Source organism: Saccopteryx leptura, chromosome 5, assembly GCF_036850995.1.
Source record: "Saccopteryx leptura isolate mSacLep1 chromosome 5, mSacLep1_pri_phased_curated, whole genome shotgun sequence".
NCBI lineage: Eukaryota > Metazoa > Chordata > Mammalia > Chiroptera > Emballonuridae > Saccopteryx > Saccopteryx leptura.
The window spans coordinates 204,876,046-204,894,680 of NC_089507.1; the positions used below are offsets into that span (position 1 = coordinate 204,876,046).

The window sequence follows — 18,635 nt, forward strand, 5'->3', positions numbered from 1 at the left end:
AGGAGGAATCTGTACCTGGGTTCATGATCTCTGGGCACTGTCTTGAAATTCACCATAATTTTAATTTTGATTTTGTATTCTGTAAGTGAATGTCAATAAGAGGGTGGAGCGTGCTCTGGGGACTTGGGGCCCTGTCTCAATAGCTGTCCCAACTCTTGCTGACTCCAGGATGGATTCTCAGCAGCTGGCTCTCCACCCCGTAGCACCCCGGCCTTGCCCAGCCTTCCCCTTTAGACCTTCACCCCCCTGGCTTTGCCACCGTGTGGCTGGGACAGCAATTGAGTTAAGAGTGCAGACCCCATGGCATTTCAAGGAAAACCATGTCAGCAATTGTCCCTGTCCTGGAACGGTGGCACCACCATGCATGCTGAAGGCCGCTTGGCAGGGGCGAACCTCTGACCCACCCCTGACCCAGGTACCGAGCAGATCCCAGCACAGACATTGCCATTCCTTGGGGATCATCCAGTCCTTAGGGGTGTGGAAAGGGGAGACTGACTTCCCAGCCCACAGCCCACAGCCGGGCACGGAGCTTCAGTCTGGCAGCCGGCAGGAGGAGGAATCAGCAGCTCTCGCCAAGTGCCACCTTTACTGGTTCAGCAAACCAGACCCTCAGGCGGCAGCACTGAACGGAGGGTAAGGTGGCGGCTGCGGCACTGAACGGAGGGTAAGGTGGCGGCTGCGGCACTGAACGGAGGGTAAGGTGGCGGCTGCGGCACTGAACGGAGGGTTAGGTGGCGGCTGCGGCACTGAACGGAGGGTAAGGTGGCGGCTGCAGCACTGAACGGAGGGTTAGATGGCAGCCACCGTCTGTTTTTACGTTCTCCTCCTCCCTCTCACATTTGCCACAACGTAGTGGTAGAATTATCAACTGGGTAAGCATGGGGAAGGAAAGGGACTGTGGGGATGAGCTTGCTATGTGATTTATTCACAAGTTAGAGAGTCCCAAAACTGCGCCAATGAGCATGACCAGCAGAACCACGTGGCAGCCCCCGGGAGCTGTCAGAGCCAGTACAGCCGGAGCCCTGGGCTGGCGGTTTGGGGAACCTCGTTCCACTAGATACCACTTTAAAAAAAAAAGTAATTTCTTCCCCTGCTCTGTTTCAGTAGCCTGATTGCTCTCCCTGCTTCCACATCGCCCCCTAGAGTCTACTTATTCTTATTCTTATTTTAAGAGAGGAAGAGAGGAAGGGAGAGAGAGAAAGAAATATCGTTTTGTTGTTCCACTTATTTATGCATTCACTGGTTGACTCTTGTATGTGCCCTGACCGAGGATTGAACCCATCATTCTGGCGTGTCTGGACGATGCTCTAACCAACTGAACTAGGGGCCAGGCCTGCCTCCCTACAGCCTATTCTTAACGTAGCGGCCAGAGGGGATCTCTTTCAACCCTTAAGTCAGATGACATCATCACTCTGTTCAAACCCTCCAGTGGCTCCTAAATTCACTCAGAATAAAAGGCAAAGTCCTTGCAGTGACCACTGGGTTCTCCCTAATCTGTGCCCACATGACCTCTCTGACCTCATCTCCCATCATGGTCCTGATCGTGCATTCGCACCAGCCTCCTGGGTGATCCTCCAACACCCACAGCACACTGACCCCGGGCCCTTAGCCCTGAAGGTTCCTCGGATTGAGCAGCTCTCCCCGTGGACTGTCACATGGCTCACGTCGTCCTTCCTTCAGCTCACTGCTTGCATGACACCTTATGAAAGGCCTTCCCTGAATACCCCTGAGGACTAACCACCCCCACCTCCACCCGTCCCCTGGGCTGCCTAGTGCTCTTCCCCAGCTTGATGGTTCTCCATCACCTTCCCACAGGCTGACATGGTGCAGATGTTGGTTCATTCAGTTATTGACTAGTGCCCCCTAACACACAGCTTCTTTTTTTTTTTTTTTTGTATTTTTCTGAAGCTGGAAACGGGGAGAGACAGTCAGACAGACTCCCACATGCGCCCGACCGAGATCCAGGGATCCACCCGGCATGCCCACCAGGGGGCGATGCTCTGCCCCTCCGGGGCGTCACTCTGCCATGACCAGAGCCACTCTAGCGCCTGGGGCAGAGGCCAAGGAGCCATCCCCAGCGCCCGGGCCATCTTTGCTCCAATGGAGCCTTGGCTGCGGGAGGGGAAGAGAGAGACAGAGAGGAAGGGGGGGGGGGTGGAGAAGCAAATGGGCGCTTCTCCTGTGTGCCCTGGCCGGGAATCAAACCCGGGTCCCCCGCACACCAGGCCGACGCTCTACCGCTGAGCCAACCGGCCAGGGCCAACACACAGCTTCTTGATGTCAAATCCTACCACCTAGAACAAAACACACAGTAGGAGCTCAATAAATATCAACCAAATGAGTCAGTGCCTCTGTTTATGCTGTTCCTCAGACAGAGCTGTCCTCTATTGGTCTGTTTTTAGAACTTCATTTTTTAAGCTCCAGCTCACTCCTTGGTTGTAACTTCCCTCCAACCCCAAACCCGCACTTTCCTGCAGAACAGATGTTTGTTTTCACATGGGCATCACTCCACACGGCCCTGTGGACTGGAGCCGGGGTTTAGAGGCGTCAGCAAAGCAGTTTGCTGCTGGAGACAGGAGAAAGTAAGAGCTGGGAGTAAGAGCTGCCCTGAGCTCTGGCCGGGCAGCGGGACTGAGCAGTTCTGGGAGGGGCCGCAAGGGGGACAGTCCCGTCTGGAGCCTGCAGTTTGCCGGGACTCCCGGCCCTCCTAGTGCAAACTCAGGACTGCTGTGGTCTGACTATGGAACATGGAGCCCATCAAAACCCGGAAGCGCAGGAGGAAGGGACCAGGCCAGAGCCTCCTCCTTCTTTCCTCTTCCCCCTCTTCAGCCGAAGACCTTCAGAGATCCCAGCACAGAGAAGCCACTAGGCTGCAAAGGTTGATCAAAGAAAGGCTCTTGACCAGGGGATTCTTCTCTCCCCCCACCCAGATTTCTCACCTGACCCACTCTACCTCGCAACCCTCCTCCCCAGGCAGATTCTTCCTGTTCCTGCTGGGATGCTTCCACCTCGGCCCTCCCCACCTCCTCAGGGTGGCCCTGTGCAGCCTTCTCGCTCAGGAGAACCTCAACCACCAGGTCTGATACTCCACTGCTGGCGCTTATTTGCTGAGTTAAATCAGGAGTGGCAAATTTGCCGGCCAACTCCCGTGATTGGGGAGCTGGTAGCAGCTGTCTGGAGCCCTGAGCTAGATTCTGTGGCCACGCAGAAGCTCACAAAGGGAGCAGCATGAGTGGCAAAATTCCCAGTGAGCATGCTGGAGGGGGGAATGATGGCGGACAGACAAAGGACAGACCTCTGCCACCATTCAGTTAGACGTGGCCCCGCCTGGGCTCTCCTTCAGAATGCCAACCTGCAGAAAGTGAAAGGGGTGGTAGCCACACATGTAGTCCTAACACTTCTACCCAGCCCATCACTGGCTCCCTTTGTGGCTGCCTAGAAGGGCAAGGGAGACCTGAGCATGGACAGGGTTAGACATCAGAAAAGGGGAAGTTAGAAGGAAAGCTACATGGCCACCTGTCGCCAGGGCACTTCCTCCTGCACTGAGCACCGCCACTCCCATCCAGGAGACTCGTTCACCTTGTACCCCCAGGGGCATAGATAGAAGAGCTCTTGGTTCTTGCCTAGCTCATGGCCTAGGGCTGGGGCCCACAAGAAAATAAAGATAAGGCCAAACACCGAGCCACCAAACTCTTCTGTCTCCAGACAGTCACATGCAATCTGCCCTGGTCTCTCACATTCCAAGGTGGGTGGAGTAACAAGAGGCACAAAGGCTGTCCTGGGGGGATGGGGGCAGAGTCACGGCCAGCACTTGGACCTTTCCCTCTTCCTCAGCCCAAAGGCTAAGCCCACACCCCACAGATTAAAGGGAGAAATCCCTGCAGTGGAGCAAACATGGCACCCTAGCGTCAGGTGACTCAGGTTCCGATCCAGGCCCGCAAAAGATCAAAAGAAACCCAAGAGTAATGGCAGCATGAGAGATACTCCTGATCTCTCCCCTTGAAATGTCAAGAAATTCAACAGCTATAACTCAGCGAAGGAACCCCAGCTGGGCTCACAGGCACACCTGAAAGGTATGTGCACTCAATCGACTAAAGGTGGGAATGGGGAAAAACGGAAGGTGGAAGATAAAAAGCACTCGCACTCGGGCTCCAGAGAGGAGAAAAACTCGGACTGTAGGTGTTCTGCCGGGAGGCGCAGAGAGATTGGGGGGCATTTGGTGTGATACTGAACCCAAACGGCAGAACATAGGGTCACCATCTGTGTTCCATGGTCTGCCCACAGCCCACACTCAGAGACACAAAAATACAAAGTGTGCCCCCCCCCCCCAGCCTTCCAGACCCCCTGCCTCCCTTGGCGGTACAGACAGTGGCAGAGACTTACCCCACAGCTGAAGAAAAGAGGTGGTTTGTGTCTGGTCTCCGCTCCGTTGCAATGAAGGGAGGAGCGCATCAAGCCTGAGACTGCCATTACTAAAGCTGTAGAGCCCTCACATGGCCCACCCATCATCGCGACTGCAGCCCCACCTCCTCCACGTTTGCGACAGCAGCTTTCAGCAGTTCAGCCTGGGATTTCACAGAGCTAAAACTTATACTCCAGCACCACGTACTGGAAAGAGATAGAAAAACCTCTCAGAAATTTTTTTTCTAATTATTTTGTTTTTCTTTTGTTCTTTTTGTTGTTGTTTGTTTTTGATTATTGTAATTTGGGGGGGGGTTTGTTTTTTATTTTTTGTGGGTTTTCTCTTTATTTTTTAATTTTTATTTTTTGTTGGCTTTTTTTTTTTTTTTGCCTAACTTCTTAACAATACCACTGTCAAATGTCCTCAAGGCAGAAAAAAAGAAATACCATGACTACCCAAGAAAGAAACAAAGTGGCGCAGTGGATAGAGCGTCGGACTGGGATGCTAAGGACCCAGGGTCAAGACCCTGAGGTCGCCAGCTTGAGTGCAGGCTCATCTGGTTTGAGCAAAGCTCACCAGCTTGGACCCAAGGTCACTGGCTCGAGTAAGGGGTTACTCGGTTTGCTGAAGGCCCATGGTCAAGGCACATATGAGAGAGCAATCAATGAACAACTAAGGTGTCACAATGTGCAACAAAAAACTAATGATTGATGCTTCTCATCTCTCCATTCCTGTCTGTCTGTCCCTGTCTATCCCTCTCTCTGACTCTCTCTCTCTGTCTCTGTAAAAAAAAAAAGAAAGAAAGAAAGAAACAAAGTTCAGAAAGAAAATGAAAAGTCTCCAGAAACCAATCTCAATCACATGGAAATCTGGCAATTAAATGATAGAGAATTCAAAATTGAAGTTCTGAAAATACTCAATGAGATGGGAGGAAACACTGATAGGTAATTTAATGAGTTCAGAAAACAAAATGAATACTCACCAAGGAGATTGAAACTTTAAAAACAGAGATGAAGAGCTCAATACATGAATTGAAAAATGAGCTAGCAAGTTTAGCTAATAGAACAAGCCAGACAGAGGAGAGAATCAGTGACATTAAAGACAGGAAACTAGAGGGGACACAAAGGGAAGAAGAGAGAGTCTCAAGAATTAAAAAAAAGAAAAAGAAAAATGAGAGAGCTCTACGAGAATTGTCTGACTCCATCAGAAAGAGTGATATAAGAATAATGAGTATTTCAAAAGAAGAAGACAGGGAGAAGGGAATAGAGAACCTATTCAAACAAATAATTAATGAGAAAGTCCCAAGCCTATAAAAAGAGTTAGATCCTTGAATCCAAGGAGCAAACAGAATACAGAATACCACCAAACAAAAACAAATGACAGAGACACAAAGGAAAAGAACCAAAAGATACACAGAGCTACCAGACAACAAAACATAAAATGATTATAGAAAATCCTCATATGTTACCCTGGCTGGATAGCTCAGCTGGTTAGAGAATTGTCTCGAAGTGCAGAGGTTGCCAGTTCGATCCCTGATCAGGGCACATACAGGAACAACTCAATGTTTCTGTCTCTTGCTCGCTCTCTCTCTCTTCCTTCCTCTCTCACTGAAATCAACAAATAAAATTTAAGAAAAAAGAAGACCCTTATATGTCAATAATTACCCTACATGTAAATGGACTGAATTCACCAATAAAGAGGCACAGAGTAGCAGATTGGATCAAAAAGCAAGACCAACTATAAGCTGCCTTCTGGAGACACATCTAACTAAGCTGCAGGAACAAAAGTAGACTCTAAGTGAAAGGTTGAAAAAGAATCCTCCAAGCAAATAATATCCAAAGAAAAGCAGGTGTGGCCATACTTATATCTGGCAACACTAACAGAAAATGACTGACTTTGGGTGATGGGCAAACAACGCAATCAACAGTTCCAATGCTACAGAGAGGTTCTCCTGAAACCTGTGTGCTCTTATTGACCAATGCCACCTCATTAAATTTTTGAAAAAAAAAATGATTGAAGGCAACCTAAAGATTCCAGAAGTGTGTGGTTAAGTAAATTTTGTACATCCAAACAATGGAATATGCCACAGCCACAGGAAAGAATCAAGAAATTCTTTATAAAAAAAAATTCTTTATCCTTTACTATGAAGTGATCAACAAGATACATTATGTGAAGAAAATGAAGTATATATAGTGTATGATTCATGTACAGTGGTGGGGTAGAGGAGAGTATTATATCTAGATATTTCTAGATAGATGGAGATAGGTGATCAGACAACAGGCACAGAGAGGGAGGGGTAAGGAGAAGAGGGAGAGATATGTGGAGGAGAGAAAGAAAGAAAAACTGGTGTAGAATGAAGGGATGGAAAGGGAGATATATGGAGAGGAACAGAGAGAGCTACAGAGACAAGGGGATGGAGAGAAAAGATAAAAATGAAGAGGACTGCCCAGGTGGGATTCCAGTTGGGGCCTGGCCTGGATTGGCTTGCCCTGGGCTTCTCTATTACCTGAGGGTGCCTCATGCCTAATGGCCAGAGGCACTGGAGGTGAGGTTTGTGCCAGTATCCACAGCCACAGAAAGGTCCCTCACTGTGGGCTGACACTGCAGACTTCCCTCAACCCGAAGCCTCGGGAAGTCGGGAGACAGCCAGATACATCCTGCTCTCTTGACCAGCTCCGTTCAGGTGAGCTGCGTAGGGATGCCTGGTTACCAGAGTTCTAACTTCTGTTGCCATGTCACCAAGGAAATGAGGTCACCTCTCAGCATTTCATTACATGGGCCCCTTCTTCCAATCAGAGTCCCCCAAACCCCCCTCTGGGCTGTTGACTACTCACCCCTGCAGCCCGTGTCATCTCCACACCTGTATACCACTATCTAGCACAGCTCCCCGGGAATGTTCTGGCTTCCCAGCTTTGAGCAGAGAGCGGAGCTCAGGCCTCTTTTTTTTCTGACCAGTTTTGTGTCCTGAAAAAGCCTCTGTGCTTCTCAGGGCCTCCACTGTCTCCCACACATGATGCTAGACACCATTTTTTAAGGATTCATTAGGTGTAGAGGAAATAATACCTATAACACTTGGGGGTTTCAAGAATAGAAGATAAAGAGAGAGAGGGCCACAGAGAATGGAGGATGGAAAACAGGTGATAGAAGGGGACAGAGAAGGATAGAGAGAGCAGAGAGAGGATGGGGGATAGAGAGGATGGGGGATAGAGGAGATGGGGGATAGAGAGGATGGAGAGTGAGGGACAGAGGGGAAATAGATAAGGAATAGGAAAAGGGGCCAGATAGAGAGAGGGAGGGGAAAGGAGAAAGAGAAGGGTAAAGAAAGTAAGGGAAAGAAGGGGGAAATAGAAAGAAAAGAGAGAAGAGGGGAAGTAGGGGCAGGGATAGAGGGATAGAGAGAGTAAGGGATATGGGGGAGGGGAATAGGAAAGAGAAAAGGAGGGAAGGAATAGAGAGTGATCCGGAGGGAGAGCTGGAGCTGTCACTCAAAAAGAATGTACCAGAAACTGATAGCAGACCCATAGAAAATGGCTAGGTGGCTGGGGTTGGAGGGAGTCAAGGGTGAAAGAGCCTTTTCATTTTTACCTTTTAAATTTTGACCAATATGAGTTGATCATTTATACTAAACAATGGTTTGACCTAAAACAGTAAGAATAGCAACAAAGGACTCCGGCTCTGCCGCCCCCTTTCTCTGGGGCTGCAAGCTAGGAGCTTGGTGGAGTCCTGGTCTGTAGCTCGGGGCTGTCATCCACCACTCTGGGTGGCCTTGGTGCCATGCCTGTGCGTGGAGCACAGCACGTGCTGCTGCTGTTATTGGAGCCCCGACAATGAACCATGAACCGGAATGACTCAGATGCACTCCACCATCTCTGAGCCTCTGTTTTCTCTCCGTCACCCTGGGAGAACCACCACAACCGCCCACAGGGCAAGCCCTGAGCACATGTTCCTTGTTTCAGAGCTGCTCCCTCTCTGGACTTTGTGCCCTGATGAACGGTCGCCCGCCCATCGGATCTCAACCCTCCACCCAGGGACAGGAGAGGCAGGGACAGAACGATAAGAATGGAGGCCACAGTTCTACCAGTGCTGGAAGCGGTCACTTTATTGGTGGCAAAGAGAAGCTGTGGCCAGCACAGAAGGGCGTGCAGAGGCTAGCAAGAGGGGAGGGCGGCTGGGCTGGAGCCGCACCAGGTGGGGCAGAAACTTCCACTCCCCCATTCTTCAGGCCATGGTGGCTAAAGCTGGAGAGAGAAAAGCGTAATAAAACCATCAACAACGTCCACAACACCAGAGTGCCCACATCTGCAATTCTGGACCAAGCTTCCCCCACTCCACCCCCTCCCCTACACACACACACACACACACACACACACACACACACACACACACACACACACGCTTCACCTTCTTGAGGCCCTGGGGCTCTACCTGTACTTCTCTGCAGGTCCTGCACTCCTGGCTACACCATGGTCCCGAGTGGCCACGTGGCCTTCCTGAGGAGCTATTGTCATTTATCTCCCTAAGAGTCCCTCCACCACCAGGAATTTCCACCATGTTTCTGGTTCTTTGGGTTAAGCTATGATTAATTTACGATCAAAGACATCTTATTTATCCCATTTTAGAAATAAAATAATTGTAGCTCAGGGAGGTGAAAGGCTAGTTAAGTGTCAGAGCTGAAATCTGAACCTGTGTCTTCCCAACTGCAAAGCCGGCCATGCTGTTGGCACTCATAGAGGTCAGAGAGGGCTGGAATCACTGGAGAGCTCTGGGCCCTGGAGAGACTGTGGTTCCCTCTAGGGCACTGAAGGTCATGCTTAAAATAGCAACCATGGGGCCTTGGGCTTGTCCTCCCCTCTCTCTGGGCTTCAGTCTCATCTGTGCAATACTGGGGTCCATTGTGACCGGCCAGGCCCTTGGCTGAGAGCTTATCAAAGGCAGCAGAAGGTCAACGACAAGATTGTAATCGAAGGTTCTTGCTCGTTGTTTCCTCTGCCTGGAACAGCCTCCTCGTGATACTTCACCAGACTGGCCACCTTTCACTCATCCGCTAGGGTTCAGGGTCACCCCTCCGGGAAGCCTGCTCCATCCTCCCCCCAGTCCTGCTGAGTGAGTGCGGTTCCGCTCCTGTCCATCCCGCCCCACCCGCCCTTCCCTCCACTGCAGCACTGACTGCAGGTTGCTCTCCCCCCGGCTTCCTCAGGGAGCCTCCTCGCTGGCCTCCCCGCTTCTGCCGCTGCCCCTGCAGTCTATCCACACAGCAGCCAGAGCAAGCCTTTCCAAGTCGGAGTCAGAGCATGTCCATTTCCAAGGGTGCACCGTCTCTGGGTCAAGACCAAAGTCCTTACAACGGTTTGTCAGGCCACCAACGAGCTGCTCGCTTATCCCGCCCCCTCTGACCCTCTCCCCACACTGGCTCCAGCCTCTGCCTTTTCCTGCAATGCTCCTGCTTTGGCACCTGCTGGAACACTCTCCCCAGATGTACTCCTGGCTCCCTCCGTCAGTGCCTTCCAGATGGGGCATCCCCTGACTGTCCTGGGTAGAGAATGGCAACACTGCTCCCTGCCCGTCCCACCCTGCCATAGTGCTCCCTGCCCACCCCACCGTGCCGCAGCGCTCCCCGCACGCCCTGCTGCAATGCTCCCTGCACGCCACACTGTGCTGCAGTGCTCCCTGCCCACCCCACCATGCCGCAGCGCTCCCCGCACGCCCCGCCATGCCGCTGTTCTCCATGCCCACCCCACTGTGCTGCAGTGCTCCCTGCCCACCTCACCCTACAGCTGTGCTCCCTGCCTGCCCTGCCCTGCTGCAGTGCTCCCTCCCGCAGTGCTCCCTGCACGCCCCACCCTGCCATAGTGCTCCCTGCCCACCTCACCCTACGGCTGTGCTCCCTGCCTGCCCCGCCCTGCTGCAGTGCTCCCTGCCTGCCCCGCCCTGCCATAGTGCTCCCTGCACGCCCCACCCTGCCATAGTGCTCCCTGCCCACCTCACCCTACGGCTGTGCTCCCTGCCTGCCCCGCCCTGCTGCAGTGCTCCCTGCCTGCCCCGCCCTGCCATAGTGCTCCCTGCCCACCCCACTGTGCCGCAGTTCTCCCTGCCCACCTCACCCTACAGCTGTGCTCCCTGCCTGCCCCGCCCTGCTGCAGTGCTCCCTGCACGCCCCGCCCCGCCCTGCCGTAGTGCTCTTACCCCCGCTTTGGTTTCCCTTTTCCCTGTGGCCCTTATCTCCCTCTACATTCTACAGTCTGTTTGCTTATTTCCTTTACTGTCCACTAGCTATAAACCCCATTGGGAAGAGGTCTGTCTGATTTGTTCACTCATGAAGCATCCCCAGCACGTGCTAGATGCTCAGAAAGTGTCCGCTGAGTGGACAGAAGTACAAAGGAACAGATGACGTGAGCGAGCGTATGTTTGCCCAGGGGCCCCCCTCCTCCATCTCCCACGGGTGCCATCCCATCTGGGCATCAGGGCAATGTCTCCAACCCGCCTACCTCAAAAGACAGGGGTGACGCAGGACACCTTCCCGCAACCATTGCGGCAGCATTTCATGTGGCCGGAACACTCGCTGTCCACCTGGCACTGGTTCCGGCAGAGGCCGAGCGGGGTCAAGGGCATGTCCACCTGAGGGCAGGAGCCCTGCTTTTCTGCGTAGAGGAAGCAGTAGGGGAAAGTGGGCGGGGGGAGGGGAGGATGCCAGGAGATGAGCATTTACCCAAAGCCTGACCTCCCACCCCAGCTCATCCTGGAAGATCACCTGCGAACCCCTCCCCCTCCACCACTGGCTTCAGAATCACAGGACCTCAGTTTGAGCCCCAGCTCTGCCTTTTCCTAACTTTGCAGCCCAGGGCCAGAAATCTCTCAGCGCCTAGGACGTAAGCAACAGAAGAATGCTGCCCACATCGTGGGGTTGTTGTGAAGGGAATGGAGGCAGTATACCCGTATTGCTTCTCCCTGAAAAACTAAATCACTTTGCAACAACAATAATGAGTTATTAGAACAGAGCGCATCTACTTAGCTCCTTCCACATGGCAGGTGTTATTCTGCGCACTTGATGTGCATTAACTTGCGTATTAACTCATCTAATCCTTACAACTGTCCTTAAAGAAGGGGAGAGGTATTGTTACTATGTCCTCATGCTACATATGAGCAAACTGAGGCACCAAGAGGCTAAATAATTTGCTTAAGGCCATACAGGGTAGAGGCAGGATTTGAAAGCCAGGAATCAGGCTTCAGGGTCTGTGTGCCATGCACTCTGCTGCCTTGCAAACTGTAAAGTGCAGCACACAGGTGGGGTCACACACCCACAATCTCTGTACTCACTCCCATATACTTACTCCCATTCACAACCACAGAGCACCCCATCCATGCTCCTCATCCACACGCAGACAAGTGTTCTTCCACTAACACACACACACCCCGACATTCACACACACCATGCTCCATTTCCTGGGTCAAGAAGAAGAGAACTCGACTCACTTCCCAGAAGCCCCAGGAGCAAACCCAGCCAAATGTCAAACACAGGCACAGAACTGGGTGACTCACAGCAGAGCACAGGAGTGGTGCTGACTTCCTAGCACAAAGAAACCCATTCCTTTGAAAAAGGCAGGGGCTTTGGACATCCGGCTGGCCAGGGTTTACTGACAAAACAAGGCATTGTGCATAGAGTATGTACTCACTACTAAGCTATTTCACACATATTTTATCTAGCCCTCCTGTCACTCCTATAAAATGTGAGTGAGAGACAAGAAAGCAGAGGGTCAGGGAGGTAGAGCGACTTGCTCAGGATCCCTCAACTAGCAGGCGGCAGGACCAGGATTCTAGAACAGGAGGCTAGCCCCGCCCCACTTCCTGCCTTAGTCGTCCCTCTGAGACAAGGGAACAGCAAAGACTTCACCTAACAGCAGAGACTCCTTTTTTCCCTCCTCCACCTGTCCCATCAGTCTGCCTGCCACTTGTTTTTCCTCTGGGTCTCCACCTCTCATTCCGCTCCTCCCTTCTCCGGTCCAGATTAGAGGCCTCCAGACCCAAAAGCTGCCCTGATGGGCCAGTCCTTTCTCTACCACCCACCTCCTTGATCACAGTGTCTAAGTTACAAACTGGCATTTTCCTGCTGGCATCCTTGGAGGGAAAACTACAGGGACCATATTCTGGAATCACAACATCTTGGTACCCCAGGTCATAGCCCTGCTTCTAGTCCTGTTTTTCCCTGTGAAAAAAAACGAGAAGCTTGGTGTTCATGCTGTCTAATGCCACTTCCTGCTCTGATGGGAGTCCCACGGCCTGGTGGAGAGACTTGAACTCCAGCAAGTACTTTTTATAGAACACCCAAAATGTCTCACACATTCTCCCCCTCCCTCCCTAGCGCGGAGGGGGTTGGTTGTTTTACAGGTGAGACAGGGGAAAGAGTACGCAGGGAAGAGCCCTGCCTTTCTTGAAACCACTGGGGCAAAAGTTGACTCCCCTGGCTATGACTCCTGCTGAGTCAAGGGCTGATCCTGTGACTCTGGGCAAGAACTTTTTTCTCTCTCCTAAATCTGTAAGATTTCCTCCAGCCTAAATAGAGTCATCCGGGAAGTCTTGCCAGGCCTAGAGTCCCAGGGAGGCCCCAAGGGGAGGGCTCAGAGAGGAATGAGCGCTCCAGGCCTCGGGACCCAGCACACCCTCCAGCGCTGGGCTTCCCCGCGGCTCCACCCGCCCGGTGGGGAAGTCAACTTCGAAACCTGGGCCAGAACAACATCCCTGCTGTGCGTGCCGGAAGCCCGTCATGCATCAGAGAATGGAATACAAGTAGGGGTGGGGGCCCCCTGACCTCCCGCTGCGCCTCAGCGACGCCTTTGTCTCCCAGGGGCTAGGCGAGGGAGAACGCGGACCGATCTGGTTCCATCCGCCTCGACTTTGCCAGGGGTCCCCGGGTCCGGGAACCGTGGCGTCCCTCTTCCTGGAACCCGCGCGCTCCCGCCTCCTCCCCGCCCCGCCCCCTCGCAGGTCGCCCTGGAGTTACCATTGGGCATCAGGCAGACGGTGGCGCAGCCCGCCCGGCAGCACTTGAGGTTGTCGGCGCATTCTCCATCCGAGCGGCACTCCTGCGTACAGTTCAGATCCTCCTCTAGCTCGGGGCACACGCCCGTTTTCTCTGCTTCGCTGCCTGGGAGGGGAGGACAGGGCGTCAGTGGGAGACCCGAGCCCGGGTCCCAGAGGATGCCCGCTCCCTGCTCTGAGGACCCCATATCCAAGCTTCAAGGAATTCTCAGTCTCTGGCTCTAGGCGTCCCCCTTACAGCCTTCAGTGGACCCCACTTCCAGGCCAGGGGTCCCCGACACCGGGGAGTACAGGAGTCCTCTATCCCCAGGGACCCCCACTCAGCTGACCGTCCAGGAACGGCCGATGTCCAGGCAGAGCGTCCCCACTCCGGGCACAGTCTCCACCTTCAGCACAAAGCCTCCCTCCCAAATTTCAGTCTTAAGTGGTCTCCCCGCCTCCAATACTTTGGACCCCACACCCTAAACTATAAGGGTCACTATCTTAGGCACCAGGGATCTTCAAATTTTAGTCTTCATAGGTCTTCCCACTTCCGCCCCAGGAATCCCCACACTCCAGCCCCAGAGAGGCTACGCCTCTGCCCGGCTTCCTCCTGGCGTTCCTGGCCCGGCCCTCCCAGCGCCTGGCCTCTCCCTGCCCCTGCCCCTGCCCCTCACCTGTGACCAGGGAGAAGCCAAGCACCAGCAGGCCCAGGACAAGGGAGGCGACGAGCAGACCGTGGCGGCTGGCAGTCATGGTGCTGCGCCCGGCGGGGTGCAGGTGAGAGCAGTCGTTGAGGGGATGGGGGGATTTAACCGCTCGCAAGGGGGGCGTGGGGTAGGGGCGGGGCCGAGCCGGCGGGGTAGACTGCTCTGCACCACGGCCGGCTGCCACCTCCTGCCATTTCACAATCCCTTGGGATCAGGTGTCACTCTTGGCCACGGTGGGAACCAGGAACCTAATCAGCTTCCAGGCAGGCGCAGCTTGACCAGCTGCAGCCGGACCCTTGTCCAATTCCCCTTCCTCTCCTCCTTCCTGGGGCCTGAGGGCAGGGCCGCGGGAGGAGAGGGTCAGGCCCAGGACTCCCGAGTTCCCATTCCAGGACTCTGGGGTCTCCCCGTAATGCCCAGGGTCGGAGGAGGAGGGGGAAGTGAGGAGGGGGAAGAGCAGGGCTCACGGGGAGGCTATAGAGCCTGGGGATTGAGTGGTTGGGTTGGGGGGGCCAACAGATCAGAACAGATCCCTCTTTAGGGATTAGTGATGAAGGTCTAGTGTAGTGATACAGAGCACATAGTAAGGGCTAGAGAAAAATCAGTTATGAATATGACACAGAAACTGAGGCCCATAAAGATGAAACACCTATTAACAGTCTGGGGCCTTCTAGGGTGTGTGTTTCTTCCTCTGTTCTCCACACCAACCCTCAGTCAGGGCTGACCGTATGCTCATTGCCTCACAAGTCTCACGATGTTCTCAGCAAACCTATGAGCAGAGAGTTATTATTGTCATCAGCTGTATATGATAGATGAACTGGATATTGGGGGTTTGGACCCCCTGCCCCACAAGCTCCCATGTGATGCTGTAGAGACAAGAGTTAGAATCCAGGTGTCCTTCTCTCCCAAGCTCTTGTTTTTCCTATTCTATCATAAATATTCTCTAGGTGCCCATTATGTGACACATATTGGGGAAGACACTTGGTTTAGAGAAAGTAATCAAAGGAGCCCAACCTGTGGTGGTACAGTGGAATGCTCAGGTCGCTGGCTCAAAACCCTGGGCTTGCCTGGTCAAGGCACATGGATGAGCAATTGCTATGAGTTGATGCTTCCCACTCCTCCGCCCCTTTCTCTCTCTCTAAAATCAATAAATAAATTAAAAAAATTTTAAAGTAATCAAAGGAACTTTCAAGCACTGGCCCTGGCGTGACAGGGTCTGGGTTTGATGACCTCCAACTCTCTCCAGCTGAGGAGCCATGAATAAATCACTTCCCCGTTCTGAGCTGTCTTTTTGTCATCTACAAAGATGACAATAATATCAGAATTCAAGGAGAACGTGAATGTAATGTTCCTGCTGTGGACTTGCTGTGTACTCATTGAGGGCTAGGTCCACATGACGGACATAGGAACCCAGCCCTGATACATAATGGATAAACGGTGTCTACTGTTACTAAGGAGACTGATAAGTATATACCAAGCTTTAGAACCAGGCTGGCAAATGCCAAGACAGAGTTACCCAGGGAATTCGACAAGAAGTGCCTCCCAATATCCTTGCTGTTCCAACAATTTGAAATTCTGTAAGCAAAGACCCAGAAGGTCTTTGCTGCTAGGGGGGTCCGAGGCAGTGACCACTGGGATGACAAGTGAGTAGGTCTGACCTCCAGTCGCTGTCCCCACAGATGGACAAGGCTAAGAACGCCTCCCCCAACTTTCCAAGCCCAGCCTGGGGCCAAGAGACATGCCTTCATTGGGAGGGGCCAGGACTGTTTACTCTGAGCTCAGAGCAGTCAACAGCAGTGAAGCAGGAGCCAGGTGGGGCACAATGCTGTGTGGGCTCTGGAGACTCAGGCGAAGGCATGCAGAGGACTCTGGTGAGCAGCAGGTTTTAGCCTGCGGACCCAGATGGCTACTGAATGTTCAGCCTTAGGCACTGCTGCCCACAGCTTTCTTCGGGGACTTTTCCAGCTCCTCAGGCCAAGAGATTACCCAGCCCCACCACTCCCCAGCCCTCATGGGCGCCCCTCCCAATGATTGGCTCTCTTTTACAGGAATGAGGATTAGTCTGAGGCTGAGGGCATGGTGTGGGGCAGAGGATGGAGAGGAGAGTTTAATCGGTTGGCGGGGGGGGGGGGGGGGGGGCGAGTAGCATGTAAAAGATGTTCCACTTTTGTGATGCTTGTTTCTGTCCTACGGACATTCATATACTTTCTCGTCTATAAAACGTAAAAAGGGCAGAGACTTTAGAACCAAATACATTCAGGTTCATATCAGGGGCTGGCCACTTCCTGGCTATTGACTTAGATCAGAGCTTTGCTTTTTGGACTTCATCTTCTTCCATATAAAAGGTATCATCGTAATTGTTTTGCAGGATTATTTTAAGGGTTAAAGAGAAAAAACATAAACCAGAGGTTTCAAATCTGACTAAAATATTTATTGTTAGCCCACACAGTGTATAAAAATTTTTCCCATTGATATGAGAGAGAGACAGAGAAGCATCAACTCGTTGCTTTACTTAGTTGTTCTACTTAGTTGTGTGCTCACTGACTGCTTCTCATACATGCCCTGACCAGGGATCAAACCTGTGACCTCGGCATGCTGGGATGATGCTCTATCCACTAAGCCACCCAGCCCCAGGGCCCCACACAGTATATTTCTGAAATTTTAATTCATTGCAAAGATTTGAAGGTGGGAGATTTCACATAAAAATAGATTTCTAGCTTCTCTTGGAAAAAGTAAGCGATCTGGCAACACAGACCTGCAGTCTCACGTAGCATTAAGTGGGTCTCAAATTTGAGCAAACATCAGGGTCACTTGGAGGGCTTGTTAAAACACAAATTTGGAGATCTCTACCCCCAAAGTTCTGATGCAGTGGGTCTGAGATGTGAGGAATAGAGTGAAGAAATAAAATGGAGTCACTATAGTCAAGCTAAGTTACTAAAAGCAAGTAAGTTGAGATATGAGGAAACTATTCCATTCTTCTTTTAACAAGCCTGGGGACTTATACTTTTTAACTTTCCAGTCTTGTATCAATGCCTGGCTATATATCAAACCTCCAGATAACCCTCCAATCACCCCCTGAAAGACTCATGTATCCAGACCACCTGATGTCCAGTGTCCAGATTACTAGACATGACCGGACCTCCTGGTACTCATGCTCCAGACCACCTGGCATCTAACTGATAAGCATTCTGGATCAGTCTAAGAACGGAGGACTGATTATTCTCAAGAATGTATTTACTATAAGAACTCTTAAATTTTCTTTCTCCTTCAGAACACTTCTGGGTATTTTCCTAGTTATGTTTACAGTTTGTAACCCTAAGAGTCTTCAATAATCCTTTCCCCCCTTGTTTTAAAATTTTAGCCAGAAAAAGGAGAGAGACAGCAACATTAATCTGTTCCCATATGCACCCTGACTGGGGATTGAACCAGCAACCTTCTGTGCTTCTAGCTGATGCTCTAACCAACTGAGCTATCCAGCCAGGGCTTGACTAAACCTTTATAATTTATTTCTAGCAAAACCTCCAGGCTCTTTTTGATTTCGACAGGTGGGACCCAAGAACTTGCATCCCAACCGGTTTCCAGGCGATGCCGAGACTGCTGGCCAAGTATCAGTAGCGTATCATACTTGGAAAACCATTAACTGCGGTTAAATAGACCCGCTTTCATTTTATGAGAGGAGAATTCTTTCCACTTTCCTATAGTCTCCACTATTCCTTATTGTCTCACATGCCTTCACCCTCATTCCAACTATTTCCAATCTCATTACTTACCTGGCCTGGAGGACATTTAAAATTGTGACTTTGGTGGTAGTTGCATAGTAAGTGTTTAGTAAAAGGTAGCGACTGTTTACTTAACAATCCTATGAATTAAGTATTATAAATATTACTCCCGTATTACAGATGACTGTGCAAAGTATAGTCAGCTGTGCAAAGTGACTTACTGGAGGAAACACAGCCGGTAAACCAGAAGGAAGAAAGTAGCCAAAGCTTTTAGTCATGTGGTCTGAGTGATTTCGATGTTACACACACGTACACCTGAGGTTACCACAGGTGACGCAGCAAACATTTTGGACATGACTTCATAAGCATAAAATAATATTTATCAGGAAAGGAAAGGAAGAAAAGCAATAAGAAAGAAAGAAAGATTTACTAGGGGAGGTGATATTAGTCAGATGTAGACACACCCACTCTAAGGCGACTATAAACAAGTTAACCTTGATGATTTCAAAACTTCCCAGGAGCAAGCAGGGTGTCTTTAACCATGCAAGGGGGCCTCATCCTCATGGACCCTGAGACCCACCTGAACTTCCTTCAGTCCATGGACAATTCTCTCTCTCTGAATATATTGGCTATTTTGTTACCTAGCTTCTGCTTCCGTTTGTCCTTTTCCTGGGAACAGTATCCTGATTTAGCTTTGGGGGAATGACTTTTCCTCTGCCCGGGGTGGGTAGAGGGAGGAGGGCCTGCTGATCAAAGTGCCTGCCCTACCACCAGATGCTCTCCCTGGGATTT

General features: G+C 51.6%; 1 protein-coding gene across 1 annotated transcript; it reads right to left on the minus strand.

Annotated features, from left to right (window-relative positions):
* Positions 1 to 8,474: 8,474 nt before the first annotated feature.
* On the minus strand, positions 8,475 to 14,249 carry LOC136406136 (WAP four-disulfide core domain protein 2-like). The gene is made up of 4 exons (XM_066385969.1): positions 14,092 to 14,249; positions 13,398 to 13,541; positions 10,888 to 11,040; positions 8,475 to 8,640 (listed from the first exon to the last, which is right to left on the minus strand). Exons 1-3 carry the CDS (start codon positions 14,168 to 14,170, stop codon positions 10,889 to 10,891), a joined length of 375 nt encoding a protein of 124 aa, XP_066242066.1. The 5' UTR covers positions 14,171 to 14,249; the 3' UTR covers positions 8,475 to 8,640; position 10,888.
* Positions 14,250 to 18,635: the final 4,386 nt, after the last annotated feature.